The 16,865-nt window shown below is 43.5% G+C and overlaps 1 protein-coding gene across 1 annotated transcript in view; it reads left to right on the forward strand.

Moving 5' to 3' along the window:
* Positions 1 to 16,865, forward strand: part of Scn11a (sodium voltage-gated channel alpha subunit 11) — a 71,053-nt gene that overhangs the window by 14,356 nt on the left and 39,832 nt on the right. Inside the window, exons 8-11 of the mRNA XM_075967683.1 lie at positions 1,869 to 2,010; positions 2,943 to 3,140; positions 4,054 to 4,227; positions 15,948 to 16,077. Of these exons, the coding sequence (XP_075823798.1) occupies positions 1,869 to 2,010; positions 2,943 to 3,140; positions 4,054 to 4,227; positions 15,948 to 16,077 (644 nt within the window). The remainder of the gene's footprint in view (positions 1 to 1,868; positions 2,011 to 2,942; positions 3,141 to 4,053; positions 4,228 to 15,947; positions 16,078 to 16,865) is intronic.

The raw sequence follows: 16,865 nt of genomic DNA on the forward strand, positions 1-16,865 counted from the left end.
TCGTGTAATGACTGTGCCCAGTGGGAGTGCCCAGGGAGGACTTTCCCGGGCCTAAGCAGGCTTATTGATTGATTTACTTTTAAATTAGTTTTAAAATTTTTATTCATTTCTATGAGTGCGGATTCTTTGCTTGTATGCATGTCTGTGTGTCGTGTGCATGCAGTATCTGTAGAGGCTAGAAGAGGGGTTCAGCTTTCCTGGGACTGGAGTTACAGGGGGCTGTGTGCTGACACGTAGGTGCTGGGACAGGAAGCTTGGTTCTCTGGAAGAGCAGCCAGTGACCTTAAAACTCCATCTTTCCCGGCTCCTAACTTTTGCTTTTAATGACAAAATCTCATTACAGACCACTCAAACTTAGCATCCTTCTGCCTCCCAAATAGCTGGGATTACAGGCACGTGCTGTTGTGCCTTTCTTACATAAGCTTAGACTTGTATTATTCAAATAAAAACTATTTCTAACTGGGCAGTCCTGGTGCACGCCTTTAACTTCAGCACTCAAGAGGCAGAGGCAGGCAGATCTTTGAGTTCAAGGCCAGCCTGGTCTACAGAGTGAGTTCCAGGACAGATAGGACTCCACAGAGAAACCCTGCCTTGGAAAAAAAAACCCAAACAACAAACAACAACAAATTATTTCCAAGTGTTGATAGCGGATTTCCCCCCAGTTATGTGGAATTGGTAGCTCACAAGAAATGTACAGAAAATTCAATGATACTTCAAATTTGGGGGATGGATCTGCAAGTCTCTGAAAGGGGACTGAGAAGTTAAATAAATGGAAAAACTATAAGACACCAAAAGATACTCCTGTATTTATCCATAAGAGAGCCGATGATACTCTTTCGTGAGACAGCCCCACAAGAGCGGCTAAGACATACTTCTGTGGGCTTATTAGAAAAGTATGTGCAGATGAATGAATAAATAAATAAAAAGTGTGTGTTTCTCTCTTCATGCAAAACTGGAAGCTTATAAACCTGATTGTTCCTGGCACCTGTGGTTAAGTGGGTGGGACCCAAGGCTAGGAGAGAGAGGTGAATGACCACTATTTATACTTTTTCTTAAGCTGCAGAATTTTTATTTTAAATCACGCAAATCACCATTGTCTCAAAGTTCATTCTTTTTCTGTTCCTCCCCCTAATTTCATCTTTGCTCCCTCTCATTTCATTTTTGCTTTTCAGTTTGTTTTGACAGTTTTGTACATGTATATGATGAATTTTAGCGATTTTCCCCATGGCCTCCTTATCCCCACTCCTTCTGATGAAATCTGTCTTCTTTCCAAAAATGTCTCCCTCCTGCGTTTGTGATGTGTGTGTGTTTGTGTGTGTGCATATGTGCATGTGTGGACGTGTGTGTAAGTGTGTGTCCCACCCAGTTTAATTAGGGTTGCTTTCACAAACACGGGTGTGTGGTTTTCTACTGGAGCACTAGCAGCTTACCAGTGGCTACACCCCTGAAGAAAGGGATGCCTGCCCCTTCTCCAGCCACCCTTAACTGTTAATAGTCCCTCATTAGAGGGCGGGCCTCTTGAGTTTCTCCTGTTTCCATAATGGAGGCTGGCAGGCCCCATCTTGTGCTGATACCCACAGCTCCTGTGACATGGGCTTTTGTATTGCTATTGGGCCTTGTGTCCACATTTAGTCTTTCAGTGACAGCCTGGCTAATATGATTTCTTCATCAATCCACTGGAAGTGTCAATGAGAGACCCCGAGGGGACATCATAGAAACTCAGCAGGCAGGGGGATCGGTGAGGTGGCCATTTTTCCTCTATGTTTTCTTGAGGGAGCCCAAGGTTCTCTGAAGGTTGGTGCCGTGGCAGGAAAGTTGGGCTGGGGGAAATAAAACCTCTTCTCTATTCCTTTGCTTCTAACATCTAGCTCCTGTCCCAATGATTCTACATGCAACAAAACCTCATTTAACCCAGACTATAACTACACGAACTTTGACAACTTCGGCTGGTCTTTTCTCGCCATGTTCCGGGTCATGACTCAGGACTCCTGGGAGAAGCTGTACCGACAGGTTCCTGTTTACCTTCTCTCTCTCTCTCCCTCGCGCCATCCCGACCTCTGCCCTGGATCACCAACTCATGCATCATTTATTTCAGACCTACCCTCCCACTCCCGCTTTGTCATCCAGTGCTTATCTACAAGGGCAGCACAACTGGATTCTGCTTCCGAAATAGCATTAGAAACCCCGAGACAATGGATGTTTGAGTGAAGCGTACAAACAGATCTCTTTCTACATGCATTTCCCCTGCCTAGGTTTCTACCCTTAGCAATTCTCTCTCTCCCCCCCTCCCTTTTTTCTGCCTCTCCTGTTTGGAAAGCCTGCAAACATCACTGAGAGAATCACAGACAGGAAAGTCTGTGAACGAATGGCAGTCCCACTGTGAGAGAGGACGTTAGGAGTGGCTGTGTGTCCAACCTGTGACTTCCCTGAGTCACCATGGGCCACGCTGCGCTTGCAGGTTGCAGGCCACACATATGCTTCTTTTGCGTGATGTTGCAGCAGGACTTTGTCATTCACAAAGTTCTCTTTTACGTACCATGCATGGCTCAAGAGCTAAAAGCACTGGTTCCTCTTAAGTTCAGTTTCTAACAACCATGTCATACAACTCACAACTGTATATCACTCTTGTTCTAGGAGACCTGACGCCTTCTTCTGGCACACACACACACACACACACACACACACACACACACACACACCACATACCCTTATGGAAATACACATAAAGAAAAAAATCTTTAAAAAATCCATGTGATTAAGTAATAAAATATTGCAAAATAGCTTGCATTTTAATAAGTTCACCATCTTGTCTTAGGCCACATTCAGAGCTGTCCTGGCCACTGGCTGGATACCCCTGCTGGATGTCTGAGTATCTGAGACTGTATTATCGTTCTGAGCTATGGGAGATAAAACAGAAACGAGCTATGTTCTGCCCCTCACAGATCCTTCGGACCTCTGGCATCTACTTCGTCTTCTTCTTTGTGGTGGTCATCTTCCTGGGTTCTTTCTACCTGCTCAACTTAACCCTGGCTGTTGTCACCATGGCGTATGAGGAGCAGAACAGGAACGTGGCTGCTGAGACAGAGGCCAAGGAAAAGATGTTTCAAGAAGCCCAGCAGCTGTTAAGGGAGGAGAAAGAGGTGGGGCTTAGACAGTGCGGCCGGCTGTAGAGTCAGAGGGGACCCAGAGGCAGTGTGATGGAAGCTGAAGGCTGCCTCTTGGGGCCAGGTTTCAGACCTTTGGTACCCTGCGTTTTGCTGAGAATTTAAGCCCTTTTTAGGCTGGCTATGCTACTATTATTCTCAAGCTGGTCTGGACACAGGATTCTTGAGAATGTAGTCTTGATGCTTTTTGAATTCTGGAAGCCTGTACCATCTAGAACAAACACAGATTGTAATTTATTTATGTGCAAATTTAGGCTCTGTTGCAAATTTTCTATTTAATTAATTAATTTAGTTTTTTTTTCAAGACAGGGTTTCTCTGTAGCTTTGGAGCCTGTCCTGGAACTAGCTCTGTAGACCAGGCTGGTCTCGAACTCACAGAGATCCGCCTGCCTCTGCCTCGCGAGTGCTGGGATTAAAGGCGTGCGCCACCACCGCCTGGCTGGGCTGGGTTCTTGCACAGCTCTAGGCCACCCCAAGTTTCCTTGGCATCTTCCATTCTCTGCTCCAATTCTAGGATTTCCGGGGTAGGAGCCCTATTTTTACACTCTGTGTTATCTTCTGTATAATACAGATTTGTCAGATGGAAGCCCCTGGTAAGACCTTAGTGTCCTCAGGCATAAATTCATATCGCCCCTAGCACAGCCTAGGGTTAGTCATGGGGAAACTGTGCAAAAGTTAACTCTGCTTTTGACAACTGTGAGGCCTGTGCAAAACCAAGCCACTCCTTGGATGAGCAAGAGCCCAGCTAACACATTCAAACGAGGCGAGGAGCAATCTGAAGGGTTCAGTATTAAGGGAGAGGAGAACAGCCCACTGAGGTTGAGGTCATCTGCATGATCATGGGGGGGGCGATAATCTGTTCATTAATTGCTTCTGTTCTCTTTCAAAGGCTCTGGTTGCCATGGGGATTGACAGAAGTTCGCTTAATTCCCTCCAAGCATCGTCCTTTTCCCCAAAGAAGAAAAAGTTTTTTAGTAGTAAGACAAGAAAGTCCTTCTTTATGAGAGGGTCTAAGACGGACAGGGCCTTGGCGCCGGAGTCGGAGGATGATTCCGCTAAAAACGTAAGTCCGCTCCCAGGGATCAGCCATTCTCCCGTGCACGCAGGGCCACGGATCTGCCGATAGTCCAGTGAAGGAATTCCTCTCTTCGTTCCCGTCATTTCTCTAACTGTGCACTCGGGCGCACCATCCTTCATCTGTGCCGTGATTCCAGTACACGTTTATAAATATCTGTGTGAGCAGTCCCCGTGTGTGCAAGACTTATGTTCCCTGTCACGGTGACAAGATTCCCGACAGAGCAACTTCAGGGACGGAAGGTGTGTCTTGGTCCACAGTTTTAAGGCCCTTAGTCCGACCTGGCAGGCAAGGCATGGCTTCAAGATCGGCTCAGACCATGTGAGCAAGAGACTGAGGCAGCACTGTGACTGGTCACGTGGCGAATGACCGAGAAGCAGAGCTAAACTGGAACAGGAGGTGTGACTTTCAAAGCCCACAGTGGCCTATGTCAGTCAGCGAGGCACCATGTTCCCGAGGGTCCTTAACCTTCCAAAAATAGGACTACCATCTGGGGATGAAGTTACAGAGAGAAACTTAGCGATTGCCCAGGAAGATGGAGAGAGAGGGAGGGGTAGAGGCAGGAGAGCCAGTGAGCGAGCGAGCTGGGAAGTGGGTACAGAGTAGGTTCAGGGTGCCCACTGCTAGGACTGGAGCACCAGAGTGAGCCAGCAGAAGCGGCTGGGAGCTGCAGAGCATCCTAGGGAGGGAGCAGGAGAAAACAGGGCTGGGGTAAAAGGGAGGATGGTCCCTGCAGCCAGAGAGAGTTTCTCCATGGCTTCTAAAAGCTCTTTTCCCAGCTGTATCAGGAACAGATGGAGCTGTTGGGGGGTGAGAGCCGTTGGGAACCATTATGTGGAACATTTTGTTTGGGTCTAGGGGGTAGTTCAGTAAGTAAAACATTTAAAGGACAGGGTGAAAATGCAAGTGTGGGGATAATAAGGAGAAAGATACGGAAGGGAGGAGCCAGAGTGAGAGGGACCAGAAGCTCACACAGAGGCGGAGGCTTTTGGCTGAATTTCTGTCTGGTCCTTGTGCCATGTCTCAAACCAGTTAGGATCTGTTGATGCGGAAGCAGCACTGTTTACAGAGGAGGGCACCGATCCCATCCTTAGCAGTGGTCAGTACTAGCCTTGGAGTACCACAGCAGCCAGAGTCCAGTGGGTCCTGAAGGCTAAGCTTGTGAGTCAGAGGTCTGTTGATGCAAAGAGGGTTTCAGTCCAGCTGTTTAGTTCTGAACACAATGCCCAGAGCGGCACCGAGGATGAGTTGGATGGCCCATGTCCCATCCGGCCCCTCTCAGGGATCACTTGAACTGTCCCCAGCAGTTTGGGGGCACTGATCTTCTTTTAGTTGCTTCACACTGTCCAAGTGGGGGCCGTATGAGGGACTGGTATCAGTCAGAGTGCATCCAAGGGCCACGATAAAACATAGCAGATGGTGTGGATCCCGAACCTTCGTCAGGAGGCGGGAACTGTATGACTATGGGGGCAACTGTAAGAGACAAAATGAATGACAACAAGGTTTTACATTAACATTATCATAATTTTTAGTCAGGTTGAATGCAATTGTACAAGTGGCTGGACTTCACGAGGTGACAGATCATTAGTTTTTATGTCTTAATTATTTTTAACAATTTACAATAAGTTAGCAGCATTTATAAGAATTAGAATATTTTGTAATTTTATCCCTGTTAAGATTTTGAGTCTCAAAATTACAGTCTTGAACTGAAGAATTTTTAGTTTATAGAATTTTAATTTATAGGCACAGTTCCCAGAGAGATTGGGAACCTCGTTTTCCTGCTGTTTTATTGCTTACTCTTACATCACAATTTTTTATATGTCTCAGTTTCTACAAATAGCTAAAACTTATCAAATTAACAAAGACAGGTTAGATATGCATCTTTAAACCAGTTTTTGTTAGTACAAATAGACCATTATAACCTTAGGAATTTATAAACCTTAATCATCAAACACATGTTATTATTAAGTCTTGTTTTTCATTGTTTAACTTATTTAGGCCATCTATGACTTGACTTTATGATGCAGAACACATGAAATGGAGGGAACGGGATGCAAATAATCCCAAGATAACTCCAAATAGAGTATTCTAAGGTTTTTCTTTATTAAAAGGAAACTCACGGATCACAGAAAGGAAATAGAAATGGGGTCCAACATCCAGGTGTGGCTTGTGGGAAGAAGAGATCAAGCTTGGCAGGACTGTGGCTTTTTGGTACCCTGGTCCAGCCTCTTAAAGGCGGTTGGCTGAAGGAAGTTCCCCATCATCCCCTTTTGTCTAAATAAGAGAGTTCCAAACCCAATACAAAACTACATACACTAAGAACAGGTATCTCTGTTGACTGAGGTTTCTGTCCCACCCAGTCCTGCAATCGTTCAGTTGCAAATAAACACACAGAGGTCTACATTAATTATAAACTGTTGGGCCTATTAGCTCAGGATAACTCTTGTCTGTGTTAGCCACGTGGCTTAGTACCTTTTTTGATGAGGCAGCCACATCTTGCTTCCTCTCTGCTGGGATGACGACTGCAGACTCTTCCCCAAAATTCTCCTGTTCTCATTGCCCCACCTCTACTTCCTACCTGGTTGCTCTTGCCTATACTTCCTGCCTGGATACTGGCCAATCAGCATTTATGTAAAATACAACTGATAGGATATAGACCATTGTCTCACAGCACTCCTCCCCTTAAAAAAACAAACAAACAAGAACTCCGAGTCAAATCTCCTTTGTTTAGTTTTTCGCCTGACCATCATCCATAACTACTTGTAACTAACATTCTAAACAAAGACAAACATCCATAATCCATTTTTTGGGAATGTGGGTATAGTTTTCCAGGCTACTTCCTGCTGATCGGGGACACTGATAATCTTATGGGGACCTAAAGAAAATTTAGAATTATGATCAAGTCCTGACTGGAGTATTCTGTGAGGCTTGATCATTTCCAGCAGCAGTCTTGAATCTGTTTTGGATGTAGAACTCAGACATCTGGGTCATTCACTTCTATTGGAGATTCTTTGGGGGGGGGGTCCTTCCTTGATCAAACCTGATTTTTCTTAGCCCAGAATGAATCCACAGCCTCTCGTTTCTTGTGGAAACAAAAACAAAATCTCTTCTCCAAAGTAGCATATCTTTTGACTTAAAATTTAAAGTCAAAGCATTTTATATATGTGTGTGTGTGTGTGTGTGTGTGTGTGTGTGTGTATGATTAATCAAGCAGGATTTATAATCAAATGTCTTTTAGCAGCTTTTGCTCTTTCCTCAGCCATAAAACAATTTAACAACAACATAATACATACAGTATCCAGACTCTCTGTGTATTTTTCATTTTTATGTGGCTTTATTTTAAACTCTTTTATTTTAAACTTTTATTTTATTTTAAACTTCTTTTGTTTTTGTTTTTAATTTTTGGCTTTTTTTAGACAAGGTTTCTCTGTGTATCTCTGCCTGTCCTGGAACTCACTCTGCAGACCAGGATGTCCTTGAACTCAAAGAAATCCATCTGCCTCTGCCTTCCAAGTGTTGGGATTAAAGGTGTGCGCCACCACACCCAACTGCTCTCTTTCTTTTTTATTTTAAGGACTTTAACCTTTTTATTTTCTCTCCCAAGTTCGCACATATATATTTAAACACACTGTAAACCATTTAAAGTTTTCTTTTTGTCCAAATCTATCTTTACTGTGTATCTCTCTTTCTCTGACCACATAAGTCTTTAATTTGCTAAGCGATATGGTTAGGATTAAAGCCGTGGCTTTGACGGCTGAATCCACCCCATTCCTTAGCTTTCTGAGAGTCTAGCCTCATGGCAGAGGTACTGGCCAGAGCCATGTTTAGTACCACAACTCTATGGAGTTTCAAAGTCCCTGCCACCACCAAGAAGCATGCTGTCAGCAATTCATAAACACCATTTAAATGTTTGGTGGCAGGGCCTCTTAAAAGAGCTGCAAAGTTTCGCAGCTAAAGCTGAGTCAGGAAGCCTCTCTTAAATGAGATGTACTTGCCTCCAGCAAATAGAGCAAACCCAAGAAATTGCTGCTAGCAAGAAGCCATGTTTGATGCTGTTATTTGTGTCTAGAATGACTTCCCAGTCTCTCCCAGGTTTCCTCTGGATGCAGTTGTCTACACATTGGGCACCATTTGTTGACTGAGGTTTCTGTCCCACCCAGTCCTGCAATTGTTCAGTCCCAAATAAACACACAGTGGTCTGCATTAATTATAAACTAATTGGCCTATCAGCTCAGGCTTCTTATTAACTCTTTTAACTTATATTAGCTCATAATTCTTGTCTATGTTAGCCACATGACTTGGTGCCTTTTTCAGAGAGGCATTCACATCTTTCTTCCTCTTTGTCTGGGTGACAACTGCAGACTGAGCCTTTCCTCTTCCCAGAATTCTCATTGCCCCACCTCTACTTCCTGCTTGACTACTGACCAATCAGCGTTTATTTAAAATACAAGTGACAGGGTACAGAGCATTGTCCCACAGCAGATATCAAGTATAAAAATTAGAATTACAACCAATGTAAGCTATATTAAGCAAGGAGAATATGCTAAATATTTTAATAATAATTTTATCCGAAGGAGTCTAAGTCTTGTATTAGAATGGCTTGGCTAGATCATAAGAGGACGGTAACTATGACGATCTATTCTTCAACTCCATTGAAGGCCTGAGAAGGGAGATAATATTACTTGAGTAGGCAGGAAGTGCAATCAAACAGCTTCCAAAATGTGCAGTAGATGACAGACACAACTGGCTACCTGGGCAATCACCCAAAGTCTCATTTGCAATATTAAGCAACCAACTTTGGCTCAGGCCTAGAGTAACCGATAGACCATTTTCAGAGGCAGGAAAAAATTTCAGAACCATCTTACTCTGTCATGTCTTTTTTTTTTTTTTGTATCCTGCTTGTTCAGTTTGGACATTATGCACTTTGTCAGTGATCAAGCCTTGGGCATTTCCGTGCCCAAAGGCCAGTTGTACCAATAAGAAAACAAGCTCCAAGTGGAGTGTCTTGGGTGTTCAACATTCTCTCAGGAATAGGTGGATGTTGCCAGGAGCACTCATATCTCACATCAACAGAATCCCAAGTTATTTATATGGCATGTTCTGCAGATCTTCAACGTGGTGGTTGAAGATTTGATTACCTATCAATGCAGAATACAGTCTCTATGTATCTGAAGAATCTAATTAGTCTGATTATAAGCATGACAAACATGGATGACTACTGACCTATAATACTTAATACCTATATAACTTAAAGACTAAGACTTTATATCAGAATATTAAACAATCTGTAAACAACTGTGCAGCAAATGAGGGCAGTGACCTCAAAATGTAAACAATGTATAAGCATCTTCATCCATGGTAGAATATGTAATGCAATATGATAAATATATCCTAAAATTGAATCAATATACAAAATGTCTTAAACAGATGGAGTTGAAGAATAGTTATAATTATAGTTTTCCTTAGTTATGATAAAATATAAAGTAGATATAAATATTGTAACTGTAATTCTTGCTTGATATCTGTTTTGTTATAAGTAATATTACTATGTTAAAGTTAAAATCTTCTTTTTTACTTAAACAGAAAAGGGGAAATGGTGTGGGAAGTCTTTCTGTAGATTTGTTGCTTTTATTGGTTAATAAGTAAGCTGCTTTTGGTCAATGGCTTAGCAGAATATAGCCAGGGAAGCCATGGTGCCACTGTAGGAGACAGATGCCTCCTCTGGAGCCCATTGGAACCTTGCCAGTAAACCACAGCCACGTGATGAAACACAGATTAATGAAGATGGGTTAGTTTAGTAAGAGCTAGCCAGTAAGAAGCTAGAGCTAATAGGCCAAGCAGTGATTTAATTAATATAGTTTTTGTGTGGTTATTTCAGTCTGGGCAGCAGGAATAAATGAGTAGCCTTTGCCAACAACTTTAGTTTTTGTGATTCTGTCTTCATCTACTATTTTTTTATCCTTATGGCAAAAATCATCATATAAAATATCTATCCTTAGCTTGGTGATAGTTGTGCCTGCCTTTAATCCCAGCATTCAGGATGTAGAGGCAGGCAGATCTCCGCGAGCTCAATGTCAGCCTAGTCTATAGAGCGAGTTCCAAGACTATAAAAAAACCCTTATCCCAAAAAACAAAGCTACCCTTACTAAAATATTTACTGCTACCTTTTTTTAAAATTTATTACGTATACAATATTCTGTCTGTGTGCATGTCTGCAGGCCAGAAGAGGGCACCAGACCTCTTTACAGATGGTTGTGAGCTACCATGTGGCTGCTGGGAATTGAACTCAGGACCTTTGGAAGAGCAAGCAATGCTCTTAACCACTGAGCCATCTCTCCAGCCCCTTATTGCTACCTTTTAAACTAAAAACATAACCTTATAATTTACATCTACTTGAACATTTTTCTCAAACCTATTCAATATTTTCTCTTATTTTCCTAGAAGTTGAATTGAAGTTATATTCATGGCAAGTTGTAGCAAATTAAGATTAGATTACCTGTACATAAATTTTTAACTATTAACCCTTTTTGTTACAAAATTTAAGCTAATTTTTTCTCTACTTAAGATTTTGCAGTTTTTTAAAACAGCAGTATTACAGATACTGAGATAAAGTTTACATTCCAGCAAAAGCTTCAAATATATCCATGATCTTGAGTATTCAGAAAAGTAGACATCTGTGATTATTATTAGCCATTCTAGTTTTTATATATAAGTTTCTTTTGATTAAAAAGATGTAAAACCAGACAGTAGTGCTGCATGCCTTTAATCCCAGCACTCAGGAGGCAGAAACAGGTGGATCTCTGAGTTCAAGGCCAGCCTGGTCTGTAGAATGGGTTCCAGGAAAGTCAGGGTGATACAGAGAAACCCTGCCTCAAAAAACTGAAACAAAAATGCCATTCTGTGAGATAAATATTAGTAATCCCTGTTGGAAGTGGTTTGTTTCTTATCTGAACATAAAGTCTTTTTTCTGGGATGTTCAGTTGTTTTCCCTGCTACAAAGTTATGACAAGAGATGCTAGAGAAAGCTTTTAGATAAACATGCTTGGGTCTAAAGTGGGCAGACAAAATTCACACTTCCAGGTCTAGCTTTTCAGTGAATTTAAACATGTAATAATTTTCTAATATTATCTATGCTCAAAAGACATTTGAATATAAGCTGAATTCTGTGACCTACACATCCATAACTAGTTTGTGTGTGTCTGCAGATGGAAGCAGACAACAGGAAAAGCTTAACAAGTATTCTTTTCTCTTATGAAGATATCGAGTTGCCAATAATATAAGTAATGTAACCTAGAGGGCATCTAACAGAAAACTATTAAAATACAAGCAAAAGCATCCAGGGTTGGTGGGGCAGAGAAAAAGGCAGATCATAGCCATAAGACAAAGGAGTCTCACCAACAGAAAGTTACAGGAATAGTTATCTCAGCTATAGGAACAGATTCAGAGACCCGGTAGAAATGGTTGGTATCCAGGCTCTGGTGTGGTGAGAGTTGAATGTCTGGATGAGAAGGATTAAGAAGAGCTAGGAGTTAGTTATATGGGAGGAGAGGCCTTGGACCATCCTCCATTCCATTTTATCACATCATTTAAATCAGTCTAGATATTAAAATGAGAAGTTCTGCATTTTGGCTGGCAGTGGGACCAAGAGCTGAACAAGTGAGCCTGGTTTTGGTCTCCCAAATGGGATTTTTTAGACTAGCTACAGACAGGCTAAGGGTGTGTCCTTTGGCACAGACAATTCGGAAAGGGCAGTGTGGCTTTTGGCTCCTTCTGAAGCAAAGCCAAAGGCATTAGAGTACAAGTTGATGACCTGAGCAGATGCCCCTGGCAGAGAGGAGTAGTGTGTGCTATGAGGAAAGGAAGGAGTCCAACAAAACCACATTATAGAGCCATGACCACCGAGGGTAGCTGGAGGTTAAACCCCATGGAGTTAGGGTGTTAGAGTTTATCTGCCTGCATGCCTGCCTGTCTGTCTTTCTGTATCTGTATTTGTTTTATTTCTGTATCTATATATGGATGTATTAATTTTAGCCTATCACTAGTTACAGATTGCTAGGAACTGGGGATCATAATTTTGCTTTTAATTTGCTGTGTAATGAGACAGAGGGGTTTAGGGTTACAAGAGGAAGCTCTCAAGGCGAGGCCCTAGGACATATGTATAGAGCAACCAGCAGCATCTGTTTGGTGCAGACCAACCTAGATGGGACTGGAGCAGGAGGAAGAGGAGAGAGTTAGAAGCCAATAGGAAAGATCCCCAGGAGAGTAGTGTCCAAGCCAAGTGGGATACACCAGGCAAAGGAAGAGCAGGCATTGCCAGTGGAGAAGGGAATGCGTGCCAAGGTCTGGAAGCAAAAATAAGCAGGAGAATGTGGCCCATTTAAAAGTGTGAGCGTGTGTATATTTGTGCACGTGTGTGTGTGTGTGTGTGTGTGTGTGTGTGTTTAGGGGACAATGACAAGAGTCTGGATTGGTAGAATGGGGCAATCACAAAAGATCTTGAAACAAAGCTGAGAAGTTCATTCAGTCTTTGTGCTGAGGGTAGGCGGTAGGAAGCTGTGAAGGGCTGTAACCAAGAGAATGAGATGTGTGTCTTTTGTTTTGTTTTGTTTGTTTTTGAGACAGTGTCTCGCTATATAGCTCTGGCTGTCCTGGAGCTTGCTATGGAGACCAGACTGACTTCAGACTCACAGAGATTCCCCTGCCTCTGCCTCCCAAGTGTTGGGATGAAAGGCATGTGCCAGTACTCCCAGTTAGAGGTTCATTTGTTTTTATTTATTTAGTGGGTTTTGTTGTTGTTTTGAGAAGAGGAGTCAATATGTAGCCTTGGCTGCTGGGAGCTTGCTATGCAGACCAGGTTGGTCTCAGTTTTACAGGCATCCATTTACCTCTGTCTCCTGAGTCCTGGGATTAAATGCACCACCAGGCCCAGCCGGTCCAGGCCCAGCTGGAGATGTATGTTTTTGAAACCCTGGATGTAGGTTGATATTAAAGTAACTGTGCTTTTGCATTGCTGACATTTACTGCTTGCTATTGGAATACAACCTTAACCACCTAAGATTTGTTTTCCCTCATTCCCACGCTCATCTCCTGACTGTGCTTCCTTGCTAATGATTTATTACTCGCTGTGGGCATTATATTTTTTTACTCATCTCAGTGGCTCCCCACCCTCCTACTGATGCGACCCTCCTGTTGTGGTGACCCCCAGCCACAAAACTGCTTTGTGGCTACTTCATAACTGTAATTTTGCTACTGTTATAAGTCATGATGTAAATGTCTGTATTTTCCGATGGTCTTAGGTGACCTCTGCGGAAGGGTCATTCAACCCTCAAAGGGGTTGCCACTTAGAGGTTGAGAATCTCCACTTATACTGTGGAAACAATGTTGGGTGAAATGAAGATGCTAGTGGTTTTTGTATTTGATTTCAAAATGGGTCGCAAGGCAGAAGAGAAGACTCGTGACACTGGTGACCGGCCCAACAGTACTTCTAGTGCAGTGGTGGCCCAGCAACAAGTCTCGCAAAGGAGACAAGAGGCTTGAAGATGAAGGGTATAGTGGCCAGTCATCGGAGTTGACAGCAGTCATCAAAGCCCATCCTTTTCCCACTCGAGAGAAGTCGTCAGTGGACTCAGCACGGACCGTTTAAGGCTGTTTGACATTTGAAGCACATTGGAGAGCTGAAAAAAACTCATGAATGCCTCATGAGCTGACTGAAAATCCAAGAGGTGCATTATTTACGTTACACAACAACAGGCCGTTTCTCTACTGAATTGTGACATTTGAGGACCAGCGCATCTCATACGACAACCAGGTATGACTGGTTATGACAAAGCATTTTCGACAACCAAGCCTGCTCCAGACAAAGGTCTCGGGCACTCTTTGGTGGCCTGCTGCCAGTCTCATTTCCTGCAGCGACATCATTGCATGTGAGGAGTGTGCTCAATAGGGGAGATGCAGTCAAAACTGCACCGCCTGCAGCTGGCCTGGGCCAACAGCAAATGGCCAGTTCTTTTCCACAAGAAAACCTGAACGTACATCACACATCGAGCTCTTCAAAAGTTAAAAGAATCCAAATGTTGTTTCACCTGCCACATTCACCTGGGCGCACCAACCTTCCACCATGTCTTCGAGCATCTTGACAATGTTTTGCAGGGGACACACTTCCTCAGCCAGCGAGTTGCAGAACAGGCTTTCTGAGAGTTCGTGGAAGCCCAAGGCAGGGATTTGTATGCTATTTGGATAAACACACTTAGTTCTTGTTGGCAAAAACATGCTGATTGTAATGGCTGCCAGTTTGATTAATGAAGGTGTGTTTGAGCCTGGTTATAATGATTTAAAGCTCACGATCTGAAACCGAAATTTCTTTTTCAACAAGCTAAACACATTGAAGAGAGGGGATTGGAGGAGACTAGAAAAAACCAATTAAGACGTTGCCACAGTAACCCCAAGCAAGAGGTGGCGGCAGCAGCTTGTGTGAGGACTAGAGCAATGTGTAACTTTTCCTGATGGAGAATAAAACATCTCACCCAGATAGGGCACCAATGACAGATCAAAGAAAGAATTCCACCCAAGCCTGGCTTGGTGAGCAAGTTATTTTATTGGGGTTTCTTATAGGCACACTGGAGGACTCAAAGACTCCTGTATTATTGAAAAGCCCTCCCAGGGCTAAGAGATGACTCACAAAAGCTGCACCCCTAGAAGCCCATGTCCAGCTGTGTGCAGCTCAGCCAGAGTCGGCACTTTCTGGCAGCTGCCTACTGCACTTACGGTCTCATGGAAGCAAGTCAATGAGACGGCCCAGGGGGTAAGGGATGTGCTTCTAAGCCTGAAGACCAGAATTGAATCCTTGAAACCGTATGGTGGGGTGGAAGGAGAGAACCAATCCCTTCAAGCTGTCCTCTACTCATATGCTGTGATACAGGCACCTGTCAAATAAACACAATGTTTTAAGAACCTCATGACTTGACCTTCTGGATCTTCTAATCTTTCAAATCTCTTGAATCTTGGGAGATTCCCTAGCTTTCTGAGCCTTAGGATCCTCTGTCATTCTGGGATGGAATGTTTGAATTCATAAGAAATAGCTAAAGGCAAGAATGAAGAAAGATAAGCAAGCTGACCCACAGAAAGTGATACCCAGTGAACGAGCTGAAGTAGGCCACATGCTCGTGGCTTATTGAGTAGGTGACATGTTGAGACAAGAAAGGACATACTTTAGGGGTGGGAAAGATGGCCAGTTCCATTTTGGATATGTAAGTGTTGACGTGCGCATGGGACATCCCAGAAAATATACTGAGTGGATCGTGTGAATCACAGAATTGAGACATGGTTAATGCTTGCTAGTAAAAATTATTCTTTTTTAAAAAAATATGCTAATATTTATTAATCCTTAAAAATTATTCTTATCATTAAGGTAGAGAATATTTGTTTGCTCTTTGTTGAAAGTGAATAAAACATAAAACCCAAAAACTCCAGAAACGCATGTGTGTAAGAACAGTGAATGGCCAAATCCCCTTTCTCTGATCTGTTTCACACAGGCAAAAAAAAACCCACAAAAAACAAAACAAAACCCCAAAAACCCCTGAGCATCATACATGCTGGGGAGATACAGTACACTGCTCCGTACAAATGCTTAGCATCTTTACTTGGCGTCTCTATGAGATGTGGGGAGTCAACGCCTGCCTTTAAAAGGCCCACTGCACTTTCTCTTGCAGCCACAACTCCTTGAGCAAACCAAACGACTGTCCCAGAACTTGCCCGTGGACCTCTTTGATGAGCACATGGACCCCTTCCACCGGCAGAGGGCACTGAGTGCTGTCAGCATCTTGACCATCACCATGCAGGGTGAGTTCCCCACTGGAGTTCTTTGTGTCCCCCCAGAAGCCCTCCACAGAGGCCATGGCGCGAAGGGAGACTCCTCGTGTCCCAGGAGCCCCTCAGTGGAGTGACTTGAGTGGATGGGCCTTCCTGGGAGTTAGCCCCTCCCAGTGTGTCCCTGGGTGGGAACGGGCTAGAGAGCATAGACGGGCAGACTGGGCAACCTTAGAAGATCTGAATGACAACAGTGAGCCAAAAAGAGCACTCAAGACCTTGCTGGGAAGTGGCAGTTGTTGGCTAAGTTAGAGCCAGGAACCTGGTGTTGGCCAAAGAAGACCTTATAGTTGAGCCAGGACACTTGCCCCAGACATGGGACCAATGCTCAAGATCATGAAAGCTGGGAATATGTGGGCCCTTTAGCACTTCTGAATTATTACCTGATCTTACTTGGCTTTTGTGAGTTCCTGAAATGGTACCCAACAAATCAGGGGTGCAGGCAGCTATGGGGCTGAGCCTAAGTAGCTGCCAGAATGCCTGAATTTGTTCCTTTTTTTTTCCATTTTGACAACAAAATAACCGAACAAAAGCTGCCTAAGGAAGAAAGGGAGGAAGGTTTATTTGAGATCACAGTTTGAAAAGCTCCATCATGATGGGGTGGGCATGGAGGCAGGAATGAGAGGTGACTGGTCACATTGTGCCTATAGTCAAGGGGGAGAGGGAGGGAGGAAGAAAGGGAAGGGGAGAGAGTGGGAAGGAGGGAGCAAGAGAAGGGAAGAAAGAAGAGGAAGAGATGGAGGGAGAGAGAGAGAGGGAGA

This window comes from Microtus pennsylvanicus, chromosome 3 (genome assembly GCF_037038515.1).
Source record: "Microtus pennsylvanicus isolate mMicPen1 chromosome 3, mMicPen1.hap1, whole genome shotgun sequence".
In the NCBI taxonomy this organism is placed as follows: Eukaryota; Metazoa; Chordata; class Mammalia; order Rodentia; family Cricetidae; genus Microtus; species Microtus pennsylvanicus.